General features: G+C 43.5%; 1 protein-coding gene across 1 annotated transcript in view; it reads left to right on the top strand.

The window, feature by feature from the left end:
- The window catches only part of LOC124802495 (WD40 repeat-containing protein SMU1), a 108330-nt gene that overhangs the window by 36900 nt on the left and 51170 nt on the right, over nucleotides 1–20260 (top strand). The window contains exon 5 of the mRNA XM_047263312.1: nucleotides 13773–13961. Within this exon, the coding sequence (XP_047119268.1) occupies nucleotides 13773–13961 (189 nt within the window). The remainder of the gene's footprint in view (nucleotides 1–13772; nucleotides 13962–20260) is intronic.

The following is a 20260-nucleotide window of genomic DNA, read 5'->3' as shown; positions in this document are numbered from 1 at the left end:
ATACATAAAAGACTGTTGTAATTGGCAAGCTTACGGAGCCAGTGGCTCTTTATTCAGACAGAAGGGTTGAAGGGGAAGGAAGAAGGGTGAAGGAAAAGGACTGGAGAGTTCTAAGAAAAGGGGTAGATTTCGGGGAAGTCACCCAGAACTATGGATCAGGGGAGACTTACCGTACGGAATGAGAAGGAAAGACGGATGAGATGATTACCCTGACGGCAACCTGCTAGAACCCAAAGTATAGTCTCAGGTCCTGTTCCCACATTGCCTTCTACCACAAGGATTTGACTGTTTGGAGCAACCTTCCAGTTGATTACTTTCCAATCCTCTTTCAAGACTTTCGGGTTTTGAGAAGTATTTCTGTTTTCTTTCATGTTCATTTTGGTCCCACAAGAGTTGTGTATCTAATCGGTCCACACCACGGAAACCTCATGCTGTGCAAGGCTACTTACTCAGGAAGGTCGCCTGGTATCCCTGAGGCTCCATTCACAACACATCTTCCCATGTGCCATGCACTTCTCAGCATGGATCGCAACACACTTTGGGTTGGGTATTAAGGAGTTGGGAAAGGACAAGGAATGGATGTGGGGTGACAGGTCGTTGTGGGACGCACTTAGTCTGGCCCATGGGCCAAGACCTTACTGACCATGGGTTCCTACAGCCGGCAAGCCCTCAGCTTCACGCGAACACACAAGCCTCTCCACCCGCACGGACTGTGCTACTTTGAGGTGGTGTCCCCTGGAGAGGATGGAAGTTTCACAGTTTTACATAGGACCAGAACTATCTTGAGTTCTCTTTCAGATTTTTTGCTGAGATGTGATGGTGGTAGTTGTATACTTCATGCATAAATCTTGTCACAGATGTTCGAATCTGTATTAACCTTCACTTGCAGTCATTTATGCATTCTCTATTGAACTGAGAGTGCAACAGCCTCTGCTTCCTCAGCATCTTCTGAATTTTGTTATTAAACCTTGGTGGGTCTTTTCCATCCTTATTCACTGACTAGGTACATAACTCTTCAGACCATGATTTACAGTCTGCTTAAACTTTTCCCATAATTCCTCTGCATCTATCGTATTGGAACTAAGTGATGTCAGTTCACTGTCTAAATGAGAGGCTGACAACTGCTCGCGTGCTGTATCTAGCAGAAACACTCTCCTAGTCTTCTTGACTCATTCATTAACTTTAGTAATCATATTTGCTATGATGACATCATGATCACTAATCGCTGATTCTATATTGGAATTGTCAATAAGGTCTGTCCTATTTGTAGCTACAAGGTCTAAAATATTTCCATTGCTTATAGGCTGCCAATCTAGCTGCTGAAGACAGTTTTCAGAAAACACGTTCAAAAGTATTTCGCATGACTTTGTCTGTATCTCCTGCAATGAATCCATAGACATCCCAGTCTGTACTTGGGAGGTTAAAGTTGTCTCCAACTAGTATTGCGTGATGTGGGTATTTACGCACAACTGACCATAGACTTTCTGTGAATGACTCTAGAACTGTCACAGTGGCATCAAGTGGCTGGTAAAAACATCCAGCAATTAACGTGGTTTCACCTACACACGTCGTATGCAAGCAGATAACTTCAATGTCACACTCAACTTTTACCTCAGTGGAGACAATAATTTTGTCAACTGCAGTGAACACTCCCCCTCTGATTCAGTATGAATAAAACTAGTGAAATTTCTGACAAGTGAAGGACATTTTCCATTTTCTGAAGTGCGCTCTACAGCATACTTTGAGCGGAGTAAGTTTTTTCGAGGTTAAGTTTTACCCAGTTTTTTGGCTAAATTCCAGAATTTGTGTTGCACAGAAGGCAAACAAAGATATGTGTAATATGAAGAAATATTGAAGAGAGAAACTGTATAATTTATACAGGTTTAAAAAAACCTTTTTTTTCCAATGAACTCCTGTCCTGAATAACTTGAAAGAAGTGGGCAGTGACCTGTCAAATCAAGGAGGGAAAATGAAGCATTTTTATGCTATTTAGCAGACCCCGGTTTTGGTGTAGGGAAAGGCTTGGGTATACGCTAGACAGCTGTGTCACTGAAATTTTCAGATGTTCTTCATCTTGTTTTCTCACAGCGTAAACCTTATATTCTGTTATGTTAGAAATAAATAGGCAGAACTGAAAAATTAATAACTGGTTTATTACAAATTGAGTGACTCTCATAATGAAACCACACAGGTGATGGTTTAAGGACTTGTCACTGGCCATTATGCATCATATCTCATCAGACAGTTGAATGTACCAATATTATGAAAAGGATAATTGATACTCACCATATAGCGGAGGTGCTGAGTCGCAGATAGGCACAACAAAATGACTGTCGGAAAGTGAGCGTTTGGCCAGCAAGTCTTAGTTTCTGTTTCGCACGTGTGCGCACTTTGTGTGTGTGTGTGTGTGTGTGTGTGTGTGTGTGTTTTGTCTATTTTTGAAGAAGGCCTTGTTGGTCAAAAACTCACTTTCAACAGTCTTTTTTTGTTGTGGCTTCCACGACTCAGCGTAACCGCTATATGGAGAGTAGCGATTATCCTTTTCATAATATTATTACAAAAGTATTTCATGTCAGAAAACTCTTAACAGAGCTCAGTTTCAGAGTAGATAAAAATGTGATGTATTCCTAAGATTTTGTTTGCAAAAAATTTCCCACAGGTCGAAAATTTGATAACTTCTTCATAAAATGCGAACAGTTTGTATTCATCTGAATAATTTGTTGTCGCACATAAACTTAAAATTGAAACATTGTGCGACTCTTCTAGAACACATTTATGCCAGTTCCATATTTGTACATTAAATAGTTTCCATCTTTGAGTGAGGCGAATGAAATGTAAGATTAAGTGTGTGTTCTGTGCTGGATGCGGCAGACGACACACACTGAGACACTTCTCAAGATGGAGGGAGGTAGTGAGAAAGAACTCCCTCATCATGGAATATGCTTCAAATATTTTATTCATAAAAAATTTAGAACTTCCTCAGAGAATGTTCTTTTAGTCTGAGAATCTTCTCCGAAGAAGGTTTTCTTTTTATTCATACAACTCATTCAGTGCTATTTTCATAGGTCTGTACCTGTCTCTTAGTTTTGTTGATATATCTTTGTTTTTTTTAAATTCTGATTTTCTTCTTCTTTTTGTAAAGGATTTTATGGTAAGGGATATATGTATTGTCCACATATTCTTCACTTTCTTTTCAGGCTGCTTGTATTAATTGTGCTATGTCAGATGGCCACCTATTATGACTTCTGCAGTACTTGTTATGACCGTTTCCTACTTGTTACGACTTCTGTAGTACTTGTTAGCAGCAGACACAGTGGCTGTGCCAAAGACTGAGACAGCGTGGAGTTTTACAATTATTTATTGAGCTTTCTTTACAATTTCTCCCTCGTCGTCGCTGCCCAGCCCTGCGGATCCTTCCGCCTGGGTGCTGCTGTGTAGATTCTCTGACAATGCGTGCAACGCACGCCATCAGTGCTCTGCTGAAGTCAGGATGCCCTGTGGTTGAGACGAACTCGTCACCGCTCGGCAGCCCAGTATGGCACCCCCACGGAGCCGCGTCGCCATGGGGTCAGCTGCCGCCGCCTGCTGCACCGGCAGCTGGGAAGCCGTCAGTCGCGATGTCCACGAGCTCCTGTCATGGACGGGCCACGCGCTATGGGGCCAGGTTGCCGTGGAGTCCGGGCGTCAGTCCCCGGCGGCACCTGTGCCCAAGACTGTGCTGCGGCCGGTCCTGCTGGAAGTTCTCACTGTAGTCAGTCAGCCATGGTGCCGACCTGACTCGGGCCGATCTCCAGAGCTGCAGTAGACATCTGATGGCGAACAGATGCCTCCTGCGAGCTGGAACGGACTTCCGGAATCGTCACCTACAAAGATTGAACATTCGGACACGGACCACGTCCGTCCTCAGATCCGAATTGCTTCCTAATGGCTTCTGTCCGTTGCTGCCTGCGCTCCACTATTTATATCCGGCAGGAGGACGTGTTTTACCCTCGGTGGCAGCTTCTTGTTATTACTCCCGCAGTATATTGCAGTGTAACTTAGTGTGCTGGCCTCACTTCTCTTACTCAGCACTCTCCAGGCTTCGCTCAGCGCTCAGTCTGCGTGCATCCTTGTGTCAACCAGTTGGTAGACTGCAACTGTCAGCAAGACTATCTGTGCCGTGCCTACTTCGCAATGCCACGATCGCCGGCTGCCTCTGTTTTGCCATTCTCCACTGCGTGAAGCAACGCTTACTACATGTGGCCGCAACACTGCCTCCTCCTAAAAATTAAATTCGTCCCGGAATTTACCCTATACGTTAACTCTAGTTCTATCCTATATTCTACTTCTTCCCTATATACCTATATTCTATTTCTTCCCTATATACATCCAGGTTGACCTGACTCATGCCCTAGTGGTAATCCATTCTACAGGAATCTCATTGAGCGGTCTTGCATTAACATGGTGAATCCTCCATTTTAATAGGACATGCATCACACCAATAAATACAATCAACACGATAATAGTACTGGTTGAAATACCAATGGTCACTATGCTATGTTTCCGACTGGTATCGTACTCCTCCACAAGCCTTAATAATTGCTGCATTGAAATGTGACCTTTCTCCGAATCTACTAGTTTATCTATTGTTTGCAATAGTGTAGCATCCAAGGTGTTGTTAATATACGTCAAATTTTCTCCTGGAGCGTTGCTGAATGACGCATCTGGCCAGTACAACGTCAGATGAGTATCTGTAACCTTGGTGACTCCCGTGGCTGTCGGTGGTAAGCTGAAACGATCCCCTACTATTTCACAATTTGTTCCGTTGATTAGCAGACCACTGTCCCATAATTCCATCTCCGTGGTTGCTGTCCAATTCCCATTGTCATAACACTTGGCTGATATCCTCTCTGTAGCGAATACAGAATACAACCAATGCCTCCCAACTTGCTGAAAATGTGGTGTAGGCTTCACTATTATTCTTTGACACTCTGAAGCTTCTGCTTCTGCCCTAAATAACTGGATCTCACATGACCCCTTGCCCGTGAAAACAATCCGTGATGGACAAATGGAAACTGACTCCGTTAGACATCTACTCAACTCTAAACTCGACATAGTAGCACGAGTATCTCACTCCTTAGAAATTAATAAAACCTCTTGTGTCCTGAACTGTACGCCCTTCCCCATGCGCTCCCATCTGACCGGATAAGGATGCACTGTGTAACAGTGATACTTCCTCCCCACACTAGTTACTGGAAATCTAATCTCTATATACATCTTAACTAGATTCGTTGTTACCTTAATCTTAGACATATGATAAAAAAGTGACACACTCACTTCAATTATCGGCACTACGTGCTCTACCCCCTCTGGAAACTCTCCCTCAGCCTGCTTCAGACTCCGTCTGAATTTTTTTGGTGACATCAACGTCACACTCACCTGCGCAATGCGTGATGTACTGCCTCTTGCAATTCATCCATCCTCACTCGTGCATCACCAATGCTGTTAACCAGTTCCTGCAGCAATGTAGCCATTTCCAGCTTCCTTTCCACTATATCCAATCGCATTTGTACCTGTTCCAGACCCGTTTCAATAATTTCTGTGTTTGTTCTATATATGCTTGTAATCCCGTAGCCATCCCACGCACCACGCGTGTCAACAACTCTGTACCTAATCCCCGTATCTCTGTTGTGTGTATTTCCACTAACTTCCCTATGCTTTCCTACCTGTCGCGAATAACTGTTAAAGAATTGTTCAAAGTCTCGATATCATCTCTTATCTGCTGTTCCAAAAATTGTTTTCCGCAACTTCCCACCTGCATTCAACCAACCTCTCTTTAGTCTCTTTCTCCTCCCTGGAATCATGCTCACGACTTGGCGCAGTTGTTCCCTTATTTCCTTACATGACCTATCCAAAGCCTTTGTACGTCTCGTAATATTCCGTACTTAGATGCAACTGTTTCCACACTCGATACCACCTCCTGTAGCTGCCGCATCTCATTCCTTACCTGCAGGATGTTGAGTACCAGCCGAAGCGTCCACTCGTGACTCGTGAGGACCACATCCAGTTGTTTCTCGAACAACATTCCACTTCGCAATGGCATATCCTGTACCTGGCCAGCTTGTGTCAACTGCCAGAGGACTACGCCCTATACTGTCCACTTGCACCCCATCCTGCTTCACCTACAGAATGGAGAGAGAAGGAAAAAACTCCCATCACTACCCCTTAATACCAATAAAGTAACCCTAGTCCATACACAAAAATGATACACACATGATAATTACTGCTAACTACACATGCCTCGAATGCAACTTATACTTAATACCCAGTTTACTGTCTGCTTCTGGCACTTCTTTTCGCTTTCTGCCAGAAGGAGAAGTACATATACAAGGATCTGCTACCCCCTGGAACGGGTTAACTCTACTAACGTGAACCGCCGTTGTCTTGGTAGGCAATTGTAATTTTACATTGACAGGTGATGTCATTTCCACTGCCTGGTATGGTCCCTGGAACTTGTTTGTGAACTTCTTGGTTCTCCCTTTTGGAACATACAGATTAGCTAGTAGCACCCATTGGCCTACTCTGTACTGTGGCAACTTCCTCGTTGTACCTCTCATCTGTTCTTGTCGTTCCAACACTTTCGTGTTAGCTCGTCTAACTCTCTGCCATGCTTCCTTAATAGTTTTCGCAAATTGCCTTACCTGCTCGCCCTCCACTCCCAGCCTTGGACGAAGCATGTCAAAAGGTGATGGCATCTTCCGCCCATGCACCACTTCGTATGGCGACAATCCTGTCGATGTATGTACCTTACTGTTATATGCACTGGTTACGAATTGCAAGTACACATCCCAGTCGGTGTGTTGACTATTTACATAGTGACTCAACATCTTAGCGATCGTACGATGCGCTCTCTCCGTTCGTCCGTTTGCTTGCGGATGGAATGGACTAGTCCGTAATTTCTTTACCTTCAGTAATTTACACAGTTGCTTCATCAGATCAGATTTGAAATTAGTACCTTGATCCGAGATTAAGGAGTGTGGTATCCCATACCTGAGTAACCGATTATTAACTAAAGCTTGTGCCATCGTACTTGCCTTCTGATCTGGTAACGTGACCATGACTAAATACCTAGAAAAGTGGTCAATCACTGTTAACACATACTTATTCCCTACTGTACTCCTATTTAATGGACCTAATACATCAATTACGATTTGTTGGAAAGGTCTGTCTGCCTCTGGTAATCTTTGAAGCTGAATCTTTTGATGGTTCAAGTCCGCACGCTGGCGCGTGGCACACAATTCCTGACATACTCGTCCACGTCTTGACGTCGTGTCCTCCATCAAAACTTCTCCGCTATCCGCCTATCCGTAGCTCTTCTCCCGCCTTGTCGTGAAAGAAAATGGTCATGCGCCTGTTGTAAAACTTCAGATCTTAACGCTGGTGGTACGACGACGCTCGGGCCGCATTTCGTCGACCTGCAAAGTAACCCATCCCGTACTAGGTACTGTGGTTGCTTGCTGAACAATTGGCAATCACTATCCATGGCTTGTGCCCTTTTCCACTCATCTTCAGTCACCCCTGTTACTTGTAATACTGCCACTTTCCTGCTCAATGCGTCAGCATTGGCAAGTTTCACACCTGGCTTGTGTATTACTTCATAATCGAACTCACTGAGTTTCAGCATCCATCTCACTAGCCTACTTGCTGGGTCTTTCAGACCTAATAACCATTTCAGAGCTGAATGATCTGTCACAACCTTAAACCTTGTACCGTACAGATAACATCGAAAGTACGAAATTCTGTATATCACCGCTACCAATTCCTTCTCCATCGTGGAGTAATTTTTTTCCGCCTTGTTAAGTTGACGAGACGTAAATGCAATCGGATGTTCTTTGCCATCAATTTCTTGCCCAAGTACAATCCCAAGAGTGTGACTATGCGCGTCACATTGTAGTATAAACTCCTTCGAAAAGTCTGGAAACTACAAAACTGGATCTGATGTCAGTATCCGTTTCAACTCTTGAAATGCTTTCTCGCACTCTTACGTCCACTGGAAGGTAGCACCTTTTCTTAGCAACTTAGTAAGTGGCCTCGCTATTTCTGCGAACCCCTGTACGAATTTTCGATAATAGCTCGCATGACCAGTATACGATTGCAATTGTTTAACCGTTTGCGGAACCGGAAAATCTCGTACTGCAGAAGTGAGACGAGGGTCTGTTCGTACCCCGTCCTGACTGATAACATGCCCAAGATAATTTACTTGTGCTTGCGCAAAATGGCATTTGTCCAAACTTAATGTTAGCCGTGCTGCCTCTAATATTTTAAACACCTCCTCTAACCGTTCCACATGCTGCTCTATATCTCTTGAAAAAACTATAATGTCATCCAGATACACCATGCATTTTTTTGGTTTCAACCCGTGAAGGACTCCGTCCAACAACCTCTGAAATGTTGCTGGAGCATTTTTTTAGTCCAAACGGCATTATTTTCCACTCGAAGTGACCACAATGTGTCGTAAATGCTGTTTTTGGCCTGTCCTCTGGACATACTTCAATCTGGTGATAACCGCTTCGCAAATCCATAGTGGAGAAAAATTTACACTGCCCTAGGTTGTCTAATGTTTCTGTGATATTTGGAATCGGATATACGTCCGCCACTGTCCGTTCATTCAGATGTCTGTAATCGCAACAAAAGCAAAATTTTTTCGACCCATCCGGTGTCTTCTTCGGAACTAGGACCACGCTACTAGACTAAGGACTATTACTGTGCTGGATTATCCCATCTTCCAGTTGTTGCTCTATTAATGCTCTACTACTGGTTGTAGTTGTTTCGGTAGTCTGTATGGCTTTTGATACACTGGAGCGTGATTCCCTGTCGGCTTACGATGCTGTGTTATCGGTCTAGCAGGTAACGTACCCTGTGCTTCAAACAGTGCTTTATACTTTAGTAATAATGCTTCTATACCCGAACGATCATTTCCTCTCAAATGATTTACCTTGTCGCGAAGTGCAGACGTGCTGATGGTTTGCTTTACATCATAGTCTAGCCCCGAACTATCGATGTCCTCTTCATCCATTAACTCTACTGTGGCTATTACTAATCCCTTCGGTAGATCGACTTCAACGCGCCCGAAGTTATCTAAACTCACCGGAACCATAAACTGCTTGTTTATGTCCGTTACCCGTGATGCACTCCTACGAATAAAGCAATGCTTTTCGTCTGCTTTTCGTCTAAATCCTCATTACTCGGTAGTGGCTCTACCAAGAATAACCCCTGCTGTGGCACATTGACATCCACCAGTACCCAGATCAACTTCCCTGTACCTGTTTGTACTTTGTCACACGAAATCACCTTTAATGCACTTGTACGCAGTTTAGTTGGTATCACCTTAGCTATTGGTGTACCTTGCGACTCTGAAACATTTGCAACGGCTGTACCCATTGAGAACAAGTTCCCATTGAGTTCCAGCGTATGTTGCGAATGGTCAATTTTGACGTGATGTTTAATCAGAAAGTCCAACCCAAGTATCACTGAAAATCCCTGTCCCACAGTTGACAACACCTCCATTTGCTCCTGGAACCACACATTCTGTATCTTAAACTTGAGCTGTGCTGTCCCTAGTGCATCTAATTTTTTATCACCTACTGCGCGCAATCTGCGTCTCGGAGCTTCCAATCCTTTCTTGCCCACGAGGTCCACTCTGACAACTGATACATGCGCTCCAGTATCCACTAAAACTCTTCGCCACTTATCTTTTATCCAAACCATCAAAATACGATCCTCCTCTTCGTGCACTCTCTGAGTACCTCTTTTTACTGGGAATGCCTCCCGACGACAGGAACACTCCCTTCTTTGTTTAACAGTTTTTTACCTGCTGTATCATTAACCCGTTTCTTGGCTTTACACTGCCGTGCCTTATGCCCTATTTTCTGACAATTGAAACATTGCGGTTCCGACATTGTCCCTTAAAATGACCTTGCTTCCCACAACGGTAACACTCTTGGGAAGATGAAAAAATTTTCTTGTCATTGTGACGTCTAGTGGAGCTATCCACTTTCTGCAAATGTGTAGCTACGCGCAATGCTGCTGCTAAATCACTTGGATTTTCCATCCATATTCGGCGTAAAAAATCCGGCGAGACCCCTTGCAAAAATGCGTCTAAAGCTCTATTATCTGCTTCTTTCAATAGAACTTCATTTGCACTTGCATCTTGCGTTAACTCGTACATGTGCGCATTCATTCTCCTAATTGCGTCTGAAAATTCTTCTACCGTTTCACCCGTTTTTTGCATCATTCTCCCCAATTTTTCTCTAAAAAATCTGGCACTGTTTTGTTTCCTAAATCTTTGCAATAATTCCTCAGCCAACTCTGTGAACGTAGTAGCATCCTTTAACCCTTCGTGGTATGCCACATAAGTTTTTGTGTCACCTACTAACTGTAACCTCGCCATTTGCAAAAACATTTCATCCGACCAGCCACACAGTGTAGCCGTACTACGTACGTCACCAATGAAAACATTCCCATCCTCTGATGTTTTACCCGAGAAGGAAGGTATCAAATTAGCCGCTGAACAATCTGCCACACCGGAAAAGACAGTACTCTTGCATTCTACACTATCACTTCCCGAGCCTAATTGAGTATTTTGCAACAATTGTTGCTCCAACTTCTGCATGTGCTGCTTTTGCAACTTATTTTCTATGATCAGTTTCTTAACTTGCTCTGTCAATGCAACTACGACGTCACTTGTCCCGGTTGCACGTGTGTCTGGCATTTTCCGTGTGGTATACCTCACCTCACAAATACAAAATTGTATTACCCACAAGCAAGTTAATTCCTAGCACGTCTAATGGCAAGCCGTCCAGACTTACCACATTACCCCATTACATGACCATAGAAGCCACACACATCACAAGTGCTTGGTATAAATTTATTGCAAGGAGCGACGTGACCTGTTAATCCACACACTACACATTTAGATGGTACTAAGTTAACGTGACTAACATTCCCATGAAACTGCAATAAGTCTACAGGGCTGCTAGGCCTTTCAAATGACACTCTCACATCCCTTAAGGTTACCCTCGACATGTCTAGCTACGCAGAAAACATAGAGAGAAGGCAGTTGCTGGACTAACCCCATTCGGTGTTTCTCGGTTGCTCCACACGGTGCTAGTCAAAGTCATGGCGTGGATGCGCCTGACACCACCTGTTATGTCAGATGGCCACCTGCAGTACTTGTTAGGGCCGTTTTTGCTACTTGTTACGACTTCTGCAGTACTTGTTAGCAGCAGGCACAGTGGCTGCGCCAGAGACTGAGATGGTGTGGAGTTTTACAGTTATTTATTGAGCTTTCTTTACAATTTCTCACTCATCGGCGCTGCCCAGCCCTGCGGATCCTTCCGCCCGGGTGCTGCTGAGTAGATTTTCTGACAATGCGCGCATCGCGCTACCAGTGCTCCGCTGAAGTCAGGATGCCCTGTGGTTGAGATGAACTCGTCACCGCTCGGCAGCCCAGTATGGCACCCCCACGGAGCCGCGTCACAGTAAGGTCAGCTGCCGCGGCCTGCTGCACCGGCGGCTGGGAAGCCGTCAGTCGCGATGTCCACAAGCGCCCGTCATGGACGGACCACGCGCCGTGGGGCTGGGTTGCTGTGGAGTCCGGGCATCAGTCCCCGGCGGCGCCTGTGCCCAAGATCGCGCTGCGGCCGGTCGTGCTGGAAGTTCTCGCTGTAGTTAGTCAGCCATGGTGCCGACCAGACTCGGGCCGACCCCCAGAGCTGAAGTAGATGTCTGGCGGCAAACGGATGACTCCTGCGAGCTGGAACAGACTTCCGGAATCATCATCTATGAAGATTGAACATCTGGACACGGACCACGTCCGTCCTCAGATCCGAACTGCTTCCTAATGGCTTCTGTCCGTTGCTGCCTGTGCTCCACTATTTATATCCGGCAGGAGGACGTTTTTTACCCTCGGTGGCAGCTTCCTGTTATTGCTCCCGCAGTATATTGCAGCGTAACTTAGCGTGCTGGCCTCACTTCCCTTACTCAGCACTCTCCAGGCTTCGCTCGGCACTCGGTCTGCGTGCGTCCTTGCGTCAGCCGGTTGGTAGACTGCAACTGTCAGCAAGGCTATCTGCGCCACGCCTACTTCGCAATGCCATGATCGCCAGCTGCCTCTGTTTTGCCATTCTTTACTGTGTGAAGCAACGCTTACTAAGTGTGGCCGCAACAATTGTTTTGGCCAAAACTTATTACTGCAAACCAAGAACAGGAAAGCATCAGAAATACACAAGTGTTGGCCATCAATGTTCTCTCTGTAACACATCTACCTCGAACATTCAGACTAGAAATTTCTGTGTGTAAAATTAAACTTAAAATCATTCCAGTTTACGTTGCTTTCACTATACTGCTCATGTTTGGGCAGTGCAGCTTTCATTTAATCAGTGTGAGAAAAACTAGGAACAGTTATACAGTAACTACACAATACGCTAACCACTAGTTATTCAGATATGTTGACTGTGCAGGTACTTATTGTGGTTAAATCAAACAGTGGAAAATCCAAGGCGGAATGCAAAAGTATGTTGTAAAAGTTAGGAAGGAAATGGCTATATGTTCTATGGAATGATGTTGCCAGCCCGTAATTTGGGGTATGACAGAACTGCAAGGTGGTATTTCAGCAGCTAGTTTTAAGCACCTCCTCTATATGGTAAACATTGTGGTTAGGAAGAGACATGAAATTTGGCTTAAATTGCTGTATTGCTATACATTCTTGATACCCGTTTTATTATTGCTAGTGTAGATAGTGAATGTTTTACAAAATGCATTACACTGTGCTGTCTGTGATAATGATATTTATTCTGGTGTCGGTTTCATTCTTAAATCATCTTCAACAGCAGAAAACTTATCACAGATTTCACGTGTCACACATGGTTTGGCATGTGTTAATTCTGAAAATGATAATTGCCAATATAAATGGAAAATCGTAGCAAGAATATAATATGAAGGCTCACTCACAAAAGGATAACATGCATAGCATGCGATAAGTTTTCTGCAATTGAAGATGGTTTAAGACTGAAACTGCTAGCAGAATAAATATCATTATCACAGACAGCACAGTGTAATGCATTTTGTAAAATTCTTACATGCTGTTGACCAGCACCTAAACAAGATGTTTAGATCATGAGTAGTTAGGGCAAAAACATTGCTAGAGAATGTGCCATCCTCTTGTTCTCTCACTAGATACTTAAAACTAGCTGTTGAAATACCACCTTGCAGTTCTATCACACCCCAAATCGAGGACTGGAAACATCATTCCATAAAACATATACTCGTTTCATTCCTAACTTTTACATTCAACGTCCTAACATCTACACTCAAGATCTCGATTGCGATTGAATTCTAGTCAACATTTATTTCCTTTGCTTCATTGTGTATAAATTATACCATATCCATGTGCACAGTTTCCCTTTATTCTCTTACCTTAACATTGTATTTCTGTGGTCTCCCACATTGTTCCCTACTCTCCTCAGAGTATGGGACATCATCATCATCATCATCATCTGTGGTCTGAAAATGTATCTGTTAATCTTTGTATCTATTCATTAATTACATCAAACAATTGATAAAATTTATTCCTTTTAGTACTTTTTGCCAAATGTTTTGACTTCATTGTACTATTCAGTTGTTATTTTTTTTCAAATATTTTAATGAAATACATTGAATTTAACCTGTTCATTGTTTTTCTTGTTCCTAAGCTGCCTGAATATATAATTTATATATGTTTTCATTATTTTCAGAAAATTTGTTAGCAAGGTCATATTTTGATCCGAGGGAGGCGTATCCTGATGGCAGCAGCAAGGAGAAGCGTCGTGCGGCAATAGCACAAGCCCTGTCAGGCGAGGTGTCTGTCGTGCCTTCGTCACGTCTGCTCGCTTTGCTTGGTCAGTCACTGAAATGGCAGCAGCATCAAGGCTTATTGCCACCAGGTGGGTTGAGTGAATTCTATTATATTTCATACAGCTGTGATTACAAATATAAAAAAATGTGCTGTAGTTTTAATTATTTTGTTCACAAAGATGATGTAAATATGTTGAGTCTTAATTACTGGTGTATTAAAAAATATAAAAGTTTAAAAAAAAGAAGGGAAAAGAGGAAATGTGTAGTCATGATGTTCATAGTTTGTGGTTTTATTAATTTTAACTGTACATTTCCTATGGGTGTGGGAGATGGTGAGCTCACACTTGAGGCCATCTGGTTTGTTTTTAATTTTAGTGCCATTTCTTTAGTCAGGAATGCTCATTTTCAGGTAATGATTCATGATTTTTCAATCCTTTCTGGTTGCTACATCCAAGCTGCAGCTTATGCATAATTACTGAGTTGTGAAAAGATTAATTATGCGTATGTGTGTAACGTTGGAGGGAGAGATGGTGGGTGGCAGGTAATTGGGTGTGACAGAAATTATACATATTGTCAAGTAAGTCCATACTTTCACATTTTGTGCTGAAGTTATTTGAGTGCTGAGGTAGTGAACTATGCTGATGATTCATCACTTATTGTCTGGGGCCATCCAGAGTATTCCAAAACAACAAAGGTAACTTTGAACTGATCACAGGGTCTATTCATGAATAAACTTACACTGATTGAGGACAATTTGTAATGAAATTCTTATTAGTTTGTAACCAGTCTCAAGTGGACATAAATATTGAATCACTGCCTACACCTGAAACATCTTATAAATGTAAGTTTTTTGGCGTTTTGTTTGATGAACATCTTAACATGGAAACAGCATATCAGCTACATCTGTAAAAAGATTAGCTGTGATATTTACTTACTAAAACTCTCACTTTAAAATAGTAAGCTCTCTTGCCCTTAAACTAATATTCTGTGCAAACTTCCAGCCTGCTGGAATAACTGCAGGACACCGACTTGTGTTAATAAATACAATGGAAAAATAACCAAATTTGCAAATTTGTCTTTTATTTACTTCAAATGAACAGTTACAGAGAATACAATCTTGACATGGTTCTTATATTTTGGAAAATACCATTTTGACTATCTGGATTGTTTGAAAATGGGCCCCAGCCCGAAACTAGTTATCAAGTAAATAAAAGTTAAATTTCCATTGTATTAATATTCTGTCGACTAATCCACTTGCATTTCCAATATGGGATTGAAATTTGGGGTGGGAGCACCCACAGTCTACATGAGTGGGATATTCAGGATTCAGAAGAGACCAGTTAGGAAACTGCTATTATAAACAGACACCAGTCCTACAGGGATTACTTCATCAAATATAATTTACTAACTAACTTACTAACTAATTTACTAACTAACTTTTTATTCTTTGTACGTCCTCAAGGTAATTCAGTTTGTAAAAGAGAATAATGAAATAAGCATAATGAAAAGTGACATTCACAGTTACAATACATGAACTAGAATTATCACAAGTTTCCCAGCAATGAAAGAGTTACATATCACATTTTGCTTGCTTCTATAATAGGTTACCAAATAATATAAGCAACTCTGTAGATGTCTTTTTAAGGGCCAGTTGAAAAAATATTTAATTAAAATGTGTGTATGTTCATTCAGAGATTTGTTAACTTCATTATCCATAGAACTGCTTTACTGTATTGCAGTGTATTTGTTTTAGTAAATGTTTTGTATAATATTTCAGCAATGTAGGGAAAAAAAGTAGGTTGCTACATAATGTAAAGATGACATATGGAGTTGCAGAGAGGTGCAATTAAAAGACACTTACACGCAATCTTTTGGCCACTGCCTTTGTCAGAAAAAGAAAGAGAAACACACACACACACACACACACACACACACACACACACACTTATTTGTTCAATGAAGCATGCCTCACGCACACATGACCGCTATCTCTTTCAGCTCGGACTAGAATGCACCTATCACATGGAATGGAAGCAGAAGTCTTGAGGGGTCGGGGAAGGGAAATTGATGGCCATATACGGGTGGTGGGGAAACAAGTGGTGGGAGAGAACAGCACCAATGTCTGGTAGAGCATGCAGGGTGTAGACTGCCAACAATGCAGTGCCAGGAGCTTTTGGGGCAAGGAGATGGGGAGAGGAAGAGGGGGGGGGGGGAATATAGTGAAAAAGATGGGCAGTTGCATTGGCAGAGGACGGCATGCAAAGAAGGTGGGAGATAAGAATCGGGAGGAGTTAACAGGACAGAGGGGATACAAACTGTTGGGTGGAGGGTTTGGGGACAATATGTAAGTGTAAGATGAGGGTGGAATAATTTTGGGAGTGGGAAATGTGTTGTAAGAATAATTCCCATCTGCACAGTTCAGAAAAGCTGATGGTGGGAGGGAGGATCCAGATGGCAGGAGTAGTGAGGCAGCCATTGAAATCAAGCATATTATGTTCTGCTGCATGTTGTGCCACATGGTGGCCTATTTTGCTCTTGGCTACAGTTTGATAGTGGCTGTTTATCCTGGTAGATAGCTGGTTGGTAGTTATACCAATATAAAAAGGTGTACAATGATTGCAGCATCTACATCTACATCCATACTCCGCAAGCCACCTGACGGTGTGTGGCGGAGGGTACTTTGAGTACCTCTATCGGTTCTCCCTTCTATTCCAGTCTCATATTGTTTGTGGAAAGAAAGATTGTCGGTATGCCTCTGTGTGGGCTCTAATCTCTCTGATTTTATCCTCATGGTCTCTTCGCGAGATATGCGTAGGAGGGAGCAATATACTGTTTGGCTCCTCGGTGAGGTATGTTCTCGAAACTTCACCAAAAGCCCGTACCGAGCTACTGAGCGTCTCTCCTGCAGAGTCTTCCACTGGAGTTTATCTATCATTTCCGTAACGCTTTCGCGATTACTAAATGATCCTGTAACGAAGTGCACTGCTCTCTGTTGGATCTTCTCTATCTCTTCTATCAACCCTACTTGGTACGGATCCCACACTGGTGAGCAATATTCAAGCAGTGGGCGAACAGGTATACTGTAATCTACTTCCTTTGTTTTCGGATTGCGTTTCCTTAGGATTCTTCCAATGAATCTCAGTCTGACATCTGCTTTAACGACGATCAACTTTATATGATCATTCCATTTTAAATCGCTCCTATTGCCTACTCCCAGATAATTTATGGAATTAACTGTTTCCAGTTGCTGACCTGCTATATTGTAGCTAAATGATAAAGGATCTTTCTTTCTATGTATTTGCAGCAAATTACACTTGTCTACATTGAGACTCAATTGCCATTCCCTGCACCATGTGTCAATTTGTTGCAGATCCTCGTGCATTTCAGTACAATTTTCCATTGTTACAACCTCTCAATATACTACAGCATCATCCGCAAAAAGCCTCAGTGAACTTCTGATGTTATTCACAATGTCATTTATGTATATTGTGAATAGCAATGGTCCTACGACACTCCCCTGCGGCACACCTGAAATCTCTCTTACTTTGGAAGTCTTCTCTCCATTGAGAATGACATGCTGCGTTCTGTTATCTAGGAACTCTTCAATCCAATCACACAATTGTTCTGATAGTCCATATGTTCTTACTTTGTTCATTAAAAGACTGTGGGAAACTGTACTGAACGCCTTGCGGAAGTCAAGAAATACGGCATCTACCTGGGAACCCATGTCTATGGCCCTGAGTCTCATGGACGAATAGCGCGAGCTGGGTTTCACACAATCGTCTTTTTCGAAACCCATGCTGATTCCTACAAAGTAGATTTCTAGTCTCCAGAAAAGTCATTATACTCGAACATAATACGTGCTCCAAAATTCTACAACTGATTGACGTTAGAGATATAGGTCTATAGTTCTGCACATCTGTTCGACGTCCTTTCTTGAAAACGGGGATGACCTGTGCCCTTTTCCAATCCTTTGGAATGCTACGCTCTTCTAGAGGCCTACGGTACACCGTTGCGTGAAATGGGGGAGGGGGCAAGTTCCTTCGCATACTCAGTGTAAAAGCGAACTGGTATCCCATCAGGTCCAGCGGCCTTTCCTCTTTTGAGCGATTTTAATTGTTTCGCTATCGCTCTGTCGTCTATTTCGATATCTACCATTTTGTCATCTGTGCAACAATCAGAGCTGGTTAAGGCATTACTACTTCAACAGGTGGCTCAGCCTCTGTGGCGTAGGTACACCTGTGACAGGGCTGGAATAGGAAGTTAGGGCTGGCCGGGTTGGGCAGACATAGCAGCTGGGTCATCCACGGAGATACGATCCTTGTGGCAAGGGGTTGGGATTGGGATAGGGGTGGGCTAGGATGTTGTGGACATTTGATGGGCGATGGAACACTGCTTTAAGAGGAGTGAGAAGAATATTGGGTAGGATGTCCCTTATGTCAGGGCATGATGATAGGTAATCAAAACACAAAGCTCTGCAGCACCTGGAGGAGCATTCCAACACCACTTCCATAAGTTATCTGACCTGCTGACATCCTGCTACCAATCCAGGGACAACTATCCAACCCCTATCCTACCCAGAATGTTTCTCCTCATTAACACCTCATTGCGCCCAAACACAGCCTAGCTGACATTTTCAAGTTGCCTCGTCCCCCAAAACTCCCTACCATTGCTCCACCAGATCCAGAGCCAAAACATTTCCATTACACTGTTGTTATCCTGTCCACAAAAACCATCAGCCCCACAGCAGTTTCATCCTTATACAAAGCCCTCACCTTTAGCACTACAGCCCCCCCCCCCCCCCCAAATCCAACCAAAGCCAACCTGATCTCAACATTGAACCCTGCCTCTCCCAGTTCACACCATCATCCAAGCATGATTCACTGCCCCCTCCCACCTAACCATCCACTGGTTACCTTCTGGGAATTTCTTACCTCCAGCTTGGCCTAACCATCATTGCTCAGGTTCTTTTCTCAGAACACCAACCTTTCAGCAGGAGAAAGGACAGCCATACACAACCTCAAAACAAATCCTGACATAGTTATCCTACTCGCAGACAAAGGTTGCAGCACTGTTCTTATGAATCACAGTGACTACTGGCACAAAGCCTCTGGCAATTATCTGATTCCACCACCTATAAACTCTGCCAGTGTGATCCCATTCCAGAAGTCCAGCATAAACTCCAATCCCTGCTTAAAACCTTAGGCCCTTCCCAGAACCTCTCCCCTGAATCCATTTCCCTCCTCACCCCTATGACACCTTGCACACCTATATTCTACATGCACCCCAAAGTCCACAAACTCAACAATCTTGGGTGCTTCATTGTGCTGGTTATTGTGTCCCCACTGAAAGGAAATCGGCCTTCATTGATCAACACCACCAACCAATTGTCCGTAATCTAGCCTCACATGTCACATACACCAACCACTTCCTTCACTGACTCTCCATCATCTCCACCCCTTAAAATCCTGGATCCCTACTTGTTGCTGTTGATTCCACCTCTCTATACCCCAACATCCCTCATTCCCATGGTCTTACTGCTACTGAACACTAACTTTTCCAATGTTCTTCAGACTCCTAACCCACTGCCTCATCCCTTATACACATTACTAACTTTATCCCAACTCACAACTGCTTTGAAGGGAAGGCACATGAACAGATCCATGGCACAGCCATGGGCACCCACATGACACCCTTCCAAGGCAACCTGTTTATGGGCCATGTAGAGGAGACTTCCCTAGCCTTCCAAAATGCTAAACCCCTAGTCTGGCTCAGATTCATTGATGATATTGTCATGATCTGGACTCATGGCCAAGAAGCCTTATCATCATTCTTTCATAACCTCTTCTCCCCCATCTTCATCAACTAGTCCTCCTCAACCCACTATGCCACGTTCCTGGACATTGCTCTCCTCCTCTCTGATGGCTCCCTCCACACTTCTGCCCACAATAAACCCACCAACCACCAACAGTACCTGCATTTTGACTGCTGCCATCCCTTCCACACACAAAAAAATCCTTGCCGTACAGTGTGGCCTCCCAGGGATGGCATATCTGCAGTGGCAAGAAATCCCTGCTCAGTATCCCAGCTGAGGGTCCCACCAGGGCCTTCAACCCTCCACTCAACAGTTTCCACCCCCTCTGTCCTATCACCTCTTCTCTATTCTTGTCTTCCACCCTGTTTGTGTGTCAACGCACCTGCCCATCTTTCCCCCACTCCTCTCCTTTTTTGCACTCTCTCTCCCCCCCTCTCTCCATCCCCCCTCCTCTCCCAACCTCCTTGCCCAACGGCCTCCCGACACTGCAGCTGTTAGCAGTCTAATTCTCCTTCTTTTACCAATATTTTGAAAGTGAAAAGTGTAAAACAAGGTGATTAACTGTTAACATTC

Source organism: Schistocerca piceifrons, chromosome 6 (assembly GCF_021461385.2).
Source record: "Schistocerca piceifrons isolate TAMUIC-IGC-003096 chromosome 6, iqSchPice1.1, whole genome shotgun sequence".
NCBI classification, from domain to species: Eukaryota; Metazoa; Arthropoda; class Insecta; order Orthoptera; family Acrididae; genus Schistocerca; species Schistocerca piceifrons.
Note: the sequence above shows the minus strand (reverse complement) of the source record. Positions and strands in the feature narration are given on the sequence as shown.